Raw genomic sequence first — 13,590 nt, forward strand, 5'->3', positions numbered from 1 at the left:
ATGATGGCACCAGAAGGAAAAGTGACAAAACGAGACAGTTATGGTACATACAACAAGGGGAAACTCCGAATACACAAAGGGGGTCTAAAAAATCTTGTCTCATCTCACAGCCTAAAAAATCTATTTCCCTTCATTTTGAATGAAAGCAAAAACGAACCAAGGCATTTGTGATATCCAAACAAATCTAGCGTTGATATGGGATTGATCAGAGTTTTGCTGTAGCGGACCTCTATAGGCAACATCAGAGGACTTGCGTGTCCTTAGAATTGCAAAGGGAAGCTAAAAGAGATACATGTAACGCACCTTTATTATCATGGATCGAGTTTGTATGTTTAAGAAGAAAGTGGTGAGTTTTAGAACATTTCCAATATAAGGGAATTTGAAAACTCCATGCCATATCTTTTCGTATTGTCATGCAGGTAAGTTCCACCTTGGGCCAACCTTTGATACTAAGGCTAATCATTAAAAAAAAATTGTGTGCATGAAGTATCTCTTAGTGTGCTGAAAAATCACCTTATTCGCTCAAATTGTTGAAAATCAAACTGAAAAAAACGATGAATACCTTATTCGCTCAAAATCAAGGACAAATTGAAGTAATTGCTTCAGGTTCAAGACCCGTTAGATTCTCACTATGGACCATCGCACAAAGTACAGATATAAAATGGAGATTAATGTTTTCCTTTTAACCTGCAACATAGATAGGGGTGCGTGATGAAGTATAGACTGAGCAGTACATTGTCAGGGTCGACTGATGATCGTAATAATCGTGAAACTCAAAGAGTTGCAGAACAATCATATTCTACACACTAAAACAAGATGGATATACTCTAAACGTAATATTAGAATACGGTTCTCAAAAAAACAGAAAGGAGTTGACTCACCTTGCATTAAATGACGTTGTTCATGCTCTGCTCTCGCTCTTTCCAAATAATAGGCCGCCGGTCTGTCCGCATAAGCCGGAATAAAAACTTGCGGGGCATCCGGATTTCCAACCTGCACCTGATGATCATATACAATTCTTTTCGGGGGACTACCGGCTATATACAACCGGTCAGGGGCAGGTCCGCATTGGCCTGGAGCAAGCGACCGGGAATTATATTTGGAAATCTTGTCCTCATAGTTTATACCTTGTACCAGTCCGGGCATAGGGACACCAGTACCGACTTTAGATGGATCAGGAGACGAAAGTATTCGGTTAAATTGTCTAACATGATCTTTAACTCGACCTTGGCGGAATTCACCCGATTCTTCGTCGGTCTCTGAGAATGAGCTCTCACTGACGTTATCGTATTTTGTTGACAAGTTTGTAGGCCGCCTGCTGTGCCAGAACCGCCGAGCGTTTTCCGGAGAAAGTGGCGACTTTGCAAGTTCATCAAGCATTTCACTGATGGCCGGTGATACAGGTCCGTCTGAATTGAAAACATCGTCTGACCCGATACTTTGGTTTCTTATAACAGGAGCATGAAGTACTCTTGATTCTTCGGTGGTAGCGTCTGAAACTGTTCTTCTTAGGGTTCCGCCAGCATGACGATCAACAGCCCCTACGCTGCTGGTTCGAGGAGGCAAACGAGGCTTAACTCGAGTCTCGGTCTCGATTTGATTTTGAATTACACGGTAAGGCTCGACTGTTCCGTTCGTCTTTGCATTCAAGTTTTCTGAGCTAACAACATGAATAGTAGGTAACACGTTTGCTACATTCGGGTTCCTGGTAAAATTAGAATTCTCGTCTTTATCGACAAATTTTTCACGTTTGCAAGTGGCGCTTAAGTGGCCTAGCTCGCTAAGTAGATTATCAAGGTCTTTAATTCCTCTGGAAACATCAGATGACTGCCTTCCTGGTGCTGTTGTGGACATTTTATAATCCTGCGTTTGCAGCTGCTTTGAACAGCCTTTTCCACCAAATAATTTTCTATCTACAAGTGCATAAGGGTTGCCATTGATTGGTCCTGGCAAATGACGAGGCACTGAAAAGAAAAAAACAATATAAATTGAAACTTTGTTCCCAGTAGCGTGGACATTTCAACATTCAGCAAAATCTTTATAAAATTCAGAATGTAAATTCCATCTTATTTACAATGGAAAATAGAGTAAAAAAATATTGCTATCCTGCCTGGGTTAAAGCACTTTGGAATTAGCCTGTGTTGCATCTGTTCTGGATTATGCAATATTGATGGCAGGTGCAAAAGCTCACTTGAACTTACAAAGGTAGGCTTCTAATTTCATGCATTCAGAACCAAATTCATTTAGCCCTTGAATTTACTGAGCTATGGCCACATGAACACATACCCCTTCCTCAATCGAATCACTGTATGCAATTTTCACAAGCATGCAATAGCTTGTGAAAATGCACTCTAACTGAGTACTTTATTAAATACACGAGTATAATATATCCAAATTAAGCAATGTTTTTAAACCGAAGCCTGAACCTCAATGAACTAATTTGGCGCACTGATCACTCAAGCATTACTAAAAAACCTGGTTGAACGGATAAGGCAGCGCATAAATTTCCCGATTAGATCGCCCAGTTGAGTTTAGGAATTCATCATTTGGATTTATTATTGGAATCAGTAAAATAATGTCAAGCCAGGCTGTTGTTAAAATAAAGAGTGTTTTCATGGGACGTCAAGACAATCGGAAATGTAGGCTGGATTCTCAGCGAATCCTCGATTACGAATGCGCAGCAAAGGCTACACAATCATATACTTCCTATACAATAGCCTCTGTGGAGGAGATCAAACAAAGGCTATAGTTAACACATAGACTATGGTTAACTTGAAAGATGACTGAGGGAAGACATCACCTTTAAATGAAAATGACGGAGAAAGACAAGAAAATATACAAAGAACACGGGGAAGGGGTATGATGCCCACTTGCCGGGGAGCTTTGTCAATTTTTTCAACCATGCCGGGGAGATTCGTTGGCAAATTTTCAGAATTGTCGGAAAATCAGGGATGGCACACCAACCTTGTCGGCAAATGGGATCTGCGCACCTACTTGCGCAGAGTAGTTAAGGACGACCCAGGACTCTTGACTGATGATGTCACAAAGTTCTATTTTAGAATTCCTGAATTTGGACTATAAAACCTGTTTACAGACTTCGATTCTGTCACTGGCCATATATCCTTTAACTTTCAAAATATTCAGCAACTTTCAGAGATATTCTATGGTTCTTTTTAAGGCTTACGGATAAAGTAAAATGTTTCATAAAAATTCTTTTGCCAAGCCTTAGGGAAGAAGCTTGTATGCCTGTAAGAGAAGGTACACAGTGTATTGAAGGCTAATTATTTTCTTCTTTTCATCGCCATAAAAGCCATTTTTTTCATGTGGTCAAACGTAACATTTCATCTAAAAACACATTTATAGTTGATTAAAAACTCTACTAAATATTTGCTTTTTTCAAAGTCGTTCATTCAACTTCGCACCACCATTGAACAATATCATTGTGTATGGCATGTAAGTGCGTCATTTTGAAAGAGCCATTTCAGACCAAGAAAGTATTTAAACGCAATCACGAGAGACGAATGTAGTAGGGACAAGTTTTCACACGATACACAGCCAAGCGAGCAGGAACTTTGAAGTCTGCAATTTCAAAAGTTTTGATATTTTTGAAAACTGAAAGATCTTCGATGATGATTGTTTTAAAAAGTGGATGGGTTTATTTGCATTTTTCAAATAAATTGCTCAAAAAATGGAAATTGAGGTACCTTGTCCTGTATGAAGACGCAAAGTTATCGATATATGGTAAGCCGCGCTCTCATGCAAAGAGGCCGAAATATCAGTTGGACATGAAAAAGGATTGCAAGCGGGTGCTCGTTGGTGCATCCTGCTACAGATGGAAATCAATCCAGTTTCCCAAAGGTGTTTTAGACTTGAATGCTCTGTTTTCCGTGGAGATAGACCACAGGCAGTGCAAAGGCAAAGATGAGATGGTATGGGCTGCGTTTAGCCGGGAAGAATGCAAGGAGTGGACCGAAGCAATCAAAGATGCGGCGGTAAAAGTGACTTGCTGTGATGTATTCGAGAAGAAATTTAACGTAAAAAGAAACCATGATTCAAAATGAAAAACGCGCATATGTCAAGCGGTGTTCAAAAAGCCGAAATAAATCGCTAACGGAAAATTTCCACAAAATCTTCACCGTTACGGAAACGGCTAAAATTCTTGTCCACAGAACATGCCAACTTAAGAAACACAAATACACTTAGTTACACCACCAATGTGTGACTTCAAAAAGGATTTTAAAAGACATCAAAAAACACCATCAAATGCGCAAACTACGTTTAGAGCTTAGTCCCTCGGAAATTTTTAGATATCTAGCCTACTATCCGAATCATTCGCTTTTAACTGTAAGCATTTTCTTTTACTTGTGTAATGAATCTAACATTGTCAGCCGCATTGAATCAACTAAGCCTTCCTAACACAAGAGTGTCTACACACCATTCTAGAACCCCAATTCGTTTTGAGACATACGCAACACGGCCATACTTTGAATGGTTTTTACAACAAGTTCGTGAGTACAAACAAAGTATTTTGGAAATCACCTAACCTATTACAACAATCAAATCGTCCACTCGAAAAATAAAATAAAAAACTAGAATTTACGTCAGTGGCGCCGAGTGTGGGCTTAGCACTTTCCATTTTTCGAAGCAAGGTTCATATTTAAATCGTGTTGCACGTTATAACAAATAGAATGCGTTTGGTTGAGATCTTTTTCAGTGGTATTGTAAATTTAATAGTAATTTTGTAAAATAGCATCATCTGTAAATGTATATTGTAATCTTTGATGAATATGACAAAGTTATGCCATTTTCATCATGAGGCTGTAAACACATATGAGTCTTTCTTTTAGTCAAGAGAAAAGGATGGAAAAAGTGGTTCTATTCCAATAAGCTTAGGTCGTTTTCATACCAAATATTTTTAACCTGATGGGCAAGGAAGTACATTTTTTCGATTTATCACAATTACCAACATTTTAAAGCGATAAGATATGGACTGAAACGAAACAAATTTTTAAATTCCTTTGCTAAAAAACCATTTATGGATACAACCAATCGATTCCATGTGCAATGTTCTGAATCAGCAAGTGGAGCTGCGTATAAGAAACTTTGCGGACAAGGCCTATTTTGGAACACAAAAATACTCGTGCATAATGTCAAATTTGGCTCTATACAACTGATTTTTTTATAATTTTTTAACTGCGACAAGGAAGTCGAATTCTGCTTGAAACTGGTACCAATGAGTTAATAATTGTCAATGATTTCTATTTATTTAGGGGGAAGGGGTTGATCATGTGTGTTTTTAAGTCGGGCGGTTATATTGAATTGGATATGATTGGTACACACTCTGCCCAGCCGTGTAGAATAAACCGTTGCAGTTACACAGAAAGGAGGAATTGATGATTCTTGCTTGACTATGGATATATACAGCAAAGAGGGAGAAACGTGAAAAGGGAATTAAATGGCACAAAATGGCTTGACTTGAAGGCACGATCGGACTGCAACAAAGTCAAATCCAAATGTGTAGCGCATGTCAAACGCAATATTTGAAAATAATACTTTTTCACGCAGTTAAAAAACCTTCTTAAAACAAGGGAAACTTGAGTTAAGTCTCAAAAACATAAGAAAAAAACTAAGGGCCCCCTGTTGATCGGAAACCCTTAGCTATTGAACATAGATGCTCTAAACTGCGTTACGCCACTGCAACAGATGTTTTCTAGACAAATAAGGGTTTTATATTCGTTTTTTGCATTCTCTACGGAATTTTAGCGAAGTATCAATAAAACATAGAAAGAAACATAGAAAGAAACAAATAGAGGACAGTATCGAGCAGTGGTGGGTTAAAGGTGTCATGTGGACGGAATCTTAAGACTCAGGGGGACCAATAATGGTATCAGATCATTGAGTTTTCAAGGGCCTAAAATCTGGAATTCATTCCCAGAATCAATAAAGACAGCACAAAATACTAGACAATTCAAAAATTTGATCAAAACTTGGTTCCTTGAAAACAAGTGCGCATGCTCATTTTGCAGTAAATGAACTGTCTTATGCAATCCTTGATATTGCTTCATGTTAGTCATAATTAGTGTGGGTTCACTATTGTAAAAACTAACATTAAATAATCTATACTTAACAACGATATATAAACTTACAAGATGGTAGAACAAAGTCCAAAATCAGAGTATGATGAACATTTTTAGTGTATTGTTTTAAATCTAATTGAAACATATAACATTTCCGTAATAAATTTCTGATGAACAGCAATAAACAGTAAATATCATCGCCTTTATTGATCGAAATTTAAATAATGGCCCCTCATTTTACACCTCTGTTCAGCTAACAGCTAACCTACAGGTAAAAGTAATTACATCAACCCTCAGGGCGTTAACTTAGTGCACCTTGAAAACTATCCCCGAGAACTTCATCCAAAGATGCACGTGTTGCCATGGCATTAAAAAGGTTCCTTTTAAGAGGTAATACAAAGGGAAAGCTGTGTAAATTCCAACATAAACAAAGCATGCTCCCGCAAGATGGCGAGTAAAAGTGGCTGGCTTTATAAAAGTTCTGGTCTAAATGGAAAATGCTGGAAAAAGAAATATTGCGTGTTATACGAGGATGGAAAGTTTGAGATCTTTCTTGGCGAAAATAAAACATCAAAAAACAAACGATTTTTATTGACAAGAGTGTGCAAGAGGATACAAACTGGGACAGAGTGTTACAAATGGAATTCGATTGTTTTGCCTAAGGATGTTCAAGGGCTTGAGTGCCTGTTTAGCATGGAAATAAGAAATTACAGAATGAAGAAGACGTATACATTTGCAGCTGCAAACGAAGAAGAACGTGATGAGTGGGTGAGGGAAATAGGAAAAATTCTTTACACAGGCGTTTTGTTTGGAGGAGCTATCGGAGGTATCACAAAACGATTAACTGGCAACGAGGAGATGGCCTAGAAAGTGCTTCGGAGCTATCAGTGAAGGTCCAAGAAACTTTGTTGCAGGAATGCTAGAATAATGAATAAACGAACTGAAGACGTGTCTGTTTTAATCAAACATGAAATAAATTTCCAAGGTCAAAACGCATTCCTTTTCAAAAATTTTAAATTCCAATCACAGAAAGTCTATTATTCGTCTAACAATGCCTAGGAGAATAGCTCAATGCATTCTTGGGGGAATCATTTGAAGGAAAGCAGCACCACAAATGATACCATAAAGAAAACTATCCGCACATCGCATGAAATTATATTCACATGGGAAACAGAGTGAACCACTAAAAACCATAGGAGAACGCATGTAAAAGCGTCACTTGGGGATTGCTTATCGTACTAAATGGAATAAACGCGGGGGTTTTGTCAAAAGGCCTAAGTCCCGATTTAAACGGGGGACAAGAGGTTTATTCTACGTACATTTTGATAGCATGTGGAAGTAATGAGGCCCTTTTAAATGAAATAAATTAAAAAATCAGCTGATTTAGAAGCCTAGAAAGGAAATATATAACCAAATGCAGAATTCAAAGGACAAATGCAGTTCAGTTCTGTTTGTAACTCAACTGTGTTTACGCGATCTCCACATTTACTTAGAGGAAGGAAATAAATAAATCGTTATCACCTAAAGGTCACCCTAACAAGGGAACTGCCGCCTTTTGGAAGAGAAACGCGCAAGCTATTAGTCGAAAGCTGAAGAAACAGGACATTAAACGAAATCTTGAAACGACGAATCAAAATTGCCATTCTAACAGTTCACATTTTTTAAGATGTAAATGTAAATAACAATTTGCTTTCTTTCCATTAATATTCATTCGCTTTTATGTCTCTTTTTGCCTTTACCTAGCCCAATCTTATCATTAAAATCCTAATGTGGAAAGAAACAATTTAAAAACAAACTAATTGCCAGCCAATTTTGCAATCAGTTCTCCCCTAAAACATCAAGTTTTCACACAGCTTCAAGACATGTAGAATTATACATTGATGCTGAGCAGGAGATAGAAACCTTTGCTCGACTATGATTCATTTTGCTTCAAAACGCACTAGATTTCCCCCAAAGCAAAAAAATTTCTAGAAATATTCATAAAAAATAGTAAAAATATATCAGAGGCTCAATGTATATGTAGCCTAAATAATAGTCAGTCGAAGACGTTTTATAAGGGCTGCTTCGAAAAGGTTCGAAGGAAATTGCCAAGCTCTCTCGACTACCCAAGTTTTATCTCACTAACAAATGCGCCATTTATAGGCCTAGAAGCAAGGGGGCTTTGAAGGTGGCGGTGAAAATGCTCTTTGAGATCTTTTTGCAAATTTCATTGGATTATTCTGATATCGAGAGTCAACACAACAAAACAGCCCCGATTTAGTTGATTTAGGGTCCAGTTCCGTCTTCGGGTTTACACGGACAGTCGCATCCATAGTGACGTATTACCCTCAAACTCGTTTCCGGGCCTTTGCCTGACAGAAACGGTTATCCAGTGGCTATTGATTATGACCACTGATCTATAAGAAGACTGGATCGAGCTTCTAATGTGACTAGAGTGTCGCCATCCGAGAAGAGGGCCCCAGAACAGCCCATGCGAGGAGACGGCCTTCTCTGTCACCCCTAGCAATGTTTTCAGCTGCTCTGGCCTTGTTCTTTTTCAGCAATCATACACACAGCATTGCAGCTCTCGCGTATCCATATCGTTGAAGTATTGGTTTTGAAGAATGGCTTCCCGCTATTTTTTGGGGCCTTCTACCTTTTGAAATTGAACGGGCCTCAAACTTAGGTGTTTCGAGACAATGGGAAGCTCGATCCAGTCTTTTTTATAGATCAGTGATTATGACGCACGGCAGCATAGGTCAACTACAAACAACAGATTTGTGCTAACAAAATATACAATCAATACAATAAAATTAATGCGTTTGTGAGCAAGGTTTGCCACTATGCCTTCACTTCCTAAAGCTTGGGACCTACATGTCCTAACTTGCAAGAAAGCACAAGGACAAATGTGAGCAAAAACCTTGTGCGCTAATGGGAACCGACTAGACAAAGCAATAACGCTTTGCTTCTGCATTGAATGTCTTTATTGGAAAAAAGCTTTACAACCACAAACAAACGTAATTAATTTGTGATTGTGCTTGTGACAAGCCCTAAACATTTAGCTATAACTTGATCATTCACAAGACAACATTTAAAGCACTGACAATGACCTCAAACTCGGTGCTGCTGTCACATAATCTTGTTTGAGACAACATAACAATACACGAAAAGGTAGGCAAAGTGGGGAAGTAAAGAAAACAGTAGTCCAAAACGGAAATACAAGGATAATCTCAAGATACGAAATCTTTTAGTTAATTTCATAACTTGTTGGCCCTCCATACTAAATTCAGAAGAAAAATCACCACCTACCAAGGAGACAGAAAAGAAAGTCATAATTGGATGTAAAGGAAAGTGATGTAAATGGGAAAGTTAAGGTGGCTCTCTTCCTCAACATTTTATGGAAGTGGTTTTGATAAGAAAAAAGTACCCTCGTTCTCGCAAAGAGGCTGACACAAAGCTTGCACAGTTATATGGTCTGAAAGAAACAGACACAGCGTCCTTTCAAAAACAACAGAGCGAAATGTTGCGAGAAGTGATAAGTTTGGGAGAAAAGCCTAAGATTTTGATCATAGAATACGATTACATATATAAGGTCGAGAGGGCACCGACGCTGTCGAATCTCTCTATAGGGATATCGTAACTTGTCCGTAATCTAATAAGTACACTTTTCATCTCTAAATGCTGAACTAAAGGATTAATGCGATTGAGATAAACCGCTCAATCCGTTGCAAATATTTCCTTGCTACGGCGATCAGCCCGAGCTGTCGAAAGAATGCTTTTGTAAATAAATTTGTGTTTCGTGCCGAAATTGCGCTGCCTAATGGCTTAGTTCTTATCAAACAAATTCTTTTTTATAGGAAAGCCTTAATTTTTACCGAGCTTTAATGCTTGTAAATTGCAATTTAGAGCCCAAATCTTTACTAATGTGTTTTTTATAATAAAAACCGTTTAGCAAATGAAAAAACCGTTCTAGCACAATACAACCTCAATGAGTACACTTTCGTTTTTTAAAAACAAGGCAATTTTGTTCGAGGTTCAAATATTTCTGGATGAATTGAGGATCTTAATGTTCTTTTTTATTTTGTTTTCAATATTGTCCTTATTTTAGAATCGTTTTTTAACAATTACCTACTGTAAAATGTTTCTAAGACTACAAAACCTTTTCCTTATAACTTTTCATCTAAAGCTAGGCATGCTCTCGCGTTGATTTTGTCTCTTGGCAAGTCTATCCTCGGTGTTCTTGTATAGGGTGTTCTTATTAATAAAAAGATGCGTCACCAATTTTTGGGTGAGTCATGCTTGCCTTGTTTGCTCAAAAGACTCATAAAATTATAACGTCAAACTGTCAATTAAATACAGGCTTTGAAATCGTTCTTAGTCAATTCTTAACCATCACAAATTTTGAGAAGCAATATTCTTTTGAATTTGCTCAATAAAAGTAAAGATCGTGATGGTTAACGATTGACAATTTACGATTATGGTACCAATGATCATACTCTACTCTTTTTGAGAAATAAGTGAATATATTTATGATTTATAACTAATGGTCAATGTTAATAATCGTTTAATAATCTTGATGTCGACAATCACATGAATAGTGTTTAATAGTCATGATAATATTGACACGACAACAACGATGGCCAACACAAATATGGCAAAACTCGACAACGAAACTTCCTCAAAAGGACGAGAGGTGAGTGACCTGATAATCATCACCAAGTAAAAGGGAGAATCTCAAACGACGGACATTTTTACTTTTCAAGCAAAAAACTGTACTTATTGAAGAAATTTTTATTTTTAGCCTGAATATATTCTTGAGTATATATCCTTGAATAAATTTTAAAATCTGATATATTTTCAGGGGAATATCGCCTGCTTCACAAAAACAGCGCTTTTTGTAAAACAATATGACAGTCTCTCGATTCCCTATTATAAACATCGCAAAAGGGGCAACTGCTGAAAAATTAGTCACAAATATACATGCTTTGGCTGATCAATATTCCTAAAGTATTCTCAAAAACTGGATGGTTCTGGGTCTGAATATTCTTAAAAACAATATTCTTATAAAAAAATGTAGAGTAGCAAAATCGATACCAGAGGTAAAAGTCTACAAAATTTAAAAAAGCTTTATTTGTTCGGTAATGCATATGAAGATATGCTATCGGGATTACAAGTTATTTGTGACCATGTTCAATTCAGAGGATATTCAAACTGAAGGGCTTTCCAATGTTTTCAAGAAAAATGAAAAAAATTGAAAATATAGCTGAATGCTTAGCCCAAAAACTACGCAAAAGAAACGTTTAATTTTGTTTCTGCAAGAAACATTATACTTTGTCAGTTTCCGTAATCATTGGAAATTTGTGGACTAACAAACGAATGAATTAGAGAAATTTGACGCAAAACTTAAGTTGATACGAGATCAAGCAATCAAACAGCGATTGCAATGTAGCAAATCAAGCCAAAAGAGCAAATGTTAGTTCGAAGCTTCTAAAACAGTAAAGTGTTTAAACTTTCTAGAGAGGATAGTTATATAGGAAAACTGTATACATACCAGCAAGTGATTCGCCTTGGATCCCTTTCGACATACTGTCACTTTCAGCTCCTACGAACGATAAATTCAAATTTTTATCCACTTGGTGTAAATATGGCCATTACAGCATGCATGACATACGATGAAATTTCCAAATGAAACATTGAAGCTTCGAACGTAAGAAACAGATGTCTAGTCGTTACAGTAACTGGCAGTATTCTTCGCATGACAAGATTGTTTATGAGGTCTACTTCAACCCCCTGCTTTAAGATGGATTAAATTGAAAAACAATAGGATAAATCCATTGGCCAGGGCGTACTTACATAAAAATTGTTCGATGATTGAAGAGAAAAAGGTATTTCGATATTGGAAGCGGAAGGGACCCAGAAACAAGGTCAAAAAGCAAGTCACGTGGCTTCTGCTAGAGACTAAAGTTTTCACTAATGTTTAAATATATCAGTTTTCCTAAGAATTAAATATATAGGCTCGAGAATAGTTGCCAAGAACCGGCTCATCATTGTCTCAGGCAAACACGATCACAGATAAATACCAAACACACAATTTTTGTTTACATAAGCAAAGAGTAGTAAGTCAAAGTAAATACCAAATCACTGCCAAGAAAAATACAACGCAGAGGCAAAACCCACGGCGCTTCGTGGAAAAGGAAGTAAGCAAGCATGAAGCTGGCGGTCGATGTAACAGCCAAACTTGACGATGGACTCGTACAAGGTCATTTTAAGGGTTATGCTTTGTGGGATTCGGAAAAGTCGAGAGTCTCGTCATCAGGAATAATAATTGCAAAGACGAAAATACTAGAACGCCAACAAACCAAGGATTGGAGGCCAGTACAAAATGGTCTTTCTGATATCTGGATTCCTCGTGATAACACGAAATTTTGCTTTAAAAACAAACAAATTTCCCTTCATAGTTATCCTTGCCTGGACCAACTTTTATAAATTTGAAATTTCCAAACACTTTCATTTTGTAAAAGAATGAGCAACTGAGTAACTGAAAACTGATTTTCAGTCTGGCTGTTCTTTATTTTCCCAAAACGTTTCAGGGGGTTTGTCTCAATATATTTCTAAATAATCAGGGTGTAAACTAAAGAAAATTAAAAAAGCAGGAGAAAACATTTTACTGCAGAACAACATTGCATCGTAGATATTGGTATTTTAGTAACATAAGCCGGAGATTAACCATGTTTTCAAAGATAAATAAAACCTTTTTAACAAAATGAGTACAATCTTACATTTTATAGTTTCTCAGCTTTTACTTGCTCTTAATTTTTGATAAATTTTGAGTGCTTAAAAATTTGTTTGCAAAAAAATATAATTGAAACAGTCCATTGTTTTAAACAATGAAAGGTCTATTATTAAGCTGGAGGGACAATGCCACCCCCTTGGTTACTATGTTACAAAAGGCCTTGATTGATAACTAAAACATTTAGTTGTTGCAAAAATTCCCTGGTTTGTCGGGGAAATCGTGCATCGGTAGGTGAAAGAGCACCTTTATCTATGTCCTCGTCGGTAAATTTTAATACTTGTGATCCTCCACCCCCTAGTCTGGAAGGTCAAGCTATGCCACTGAAAAAATTTCTCCTTCTTCTGGCCCTTTTTCTTTGTAACTGAAGGCACCGGCCCTGAAATAGTGCAACATGAAAGGCACTGTGAATATCCTGTTCGAGGAAAACACATTGGATGCTGAGTTATTTTCCATATACAACATGACTACGATTTTATAAAAAAGAAAAGAGATATTTCTCTTGTCTGTTTTGACAACACCGTAAAGAAAATACCCGGCACATCTCCCCCTGACATGGCAGTCACAACCAACTAGTTCCTGTCAAAGACGAAAGCGGATACATTTGAATACAAATGCAGATACGAAAACTGGGAAGGAAATTGTTGTTCAAGAGGTGGTTCTCGGACACATAAATCTACTTTGGCTTCAAGAGTCGTTTTATTTTAATATCGTTAGCTTATCTACGGCGGACGACATCAAAAC

At 37.3% G+C, this 13,590-nt stretch overlaps 1 protein-coding gene across 2 annotated transcripts in view; it reads right to left on the bottom strand.

The window, feature by feature from the left end:
* Nucleotides 1-13,590, bottom strand: part of LOC135681152 (tensin-3) — a 101,086-nt gene that overhangs the window by 27,901 nt on the left and 59,595 nt on the right. For both annotated transcript variants that reach the window (XM_065195459.2, XM_065195457.2), the window contains exons 20-21: nucleotides 11,608-11,658; nucleotides 882-1,964 (exon numbers count right to left, since the gene is read on the bottom strand). In XM_065195459.2, coding sequence (XP_065051531.2) covers nucleotides 882-1,964; nucleotides 11,608-11,658 — 1,134 coding nt within the window. The remainder of the gene's footprint in view (nucleotides 1-881; nucleotides 1,965-11,607; nucleotides 11,659-13,590) is intronic.

This window comes from Rhopilema esculentum, chromosome 12 (genome assembly GCF_057945365.1).
Source record: "Rhopilema esculentum isolate cy_ngs chromosome 12, ASM5794536v1, whole genome shotgun sequence".
NCBI classification, from domain to species: Eukaryota; Metazoa; Cnidaria; class Scyphozoa; order Rhizostomeae; family Rhizostomatidae; genus Rhopilema; species Rhopilema esculentum.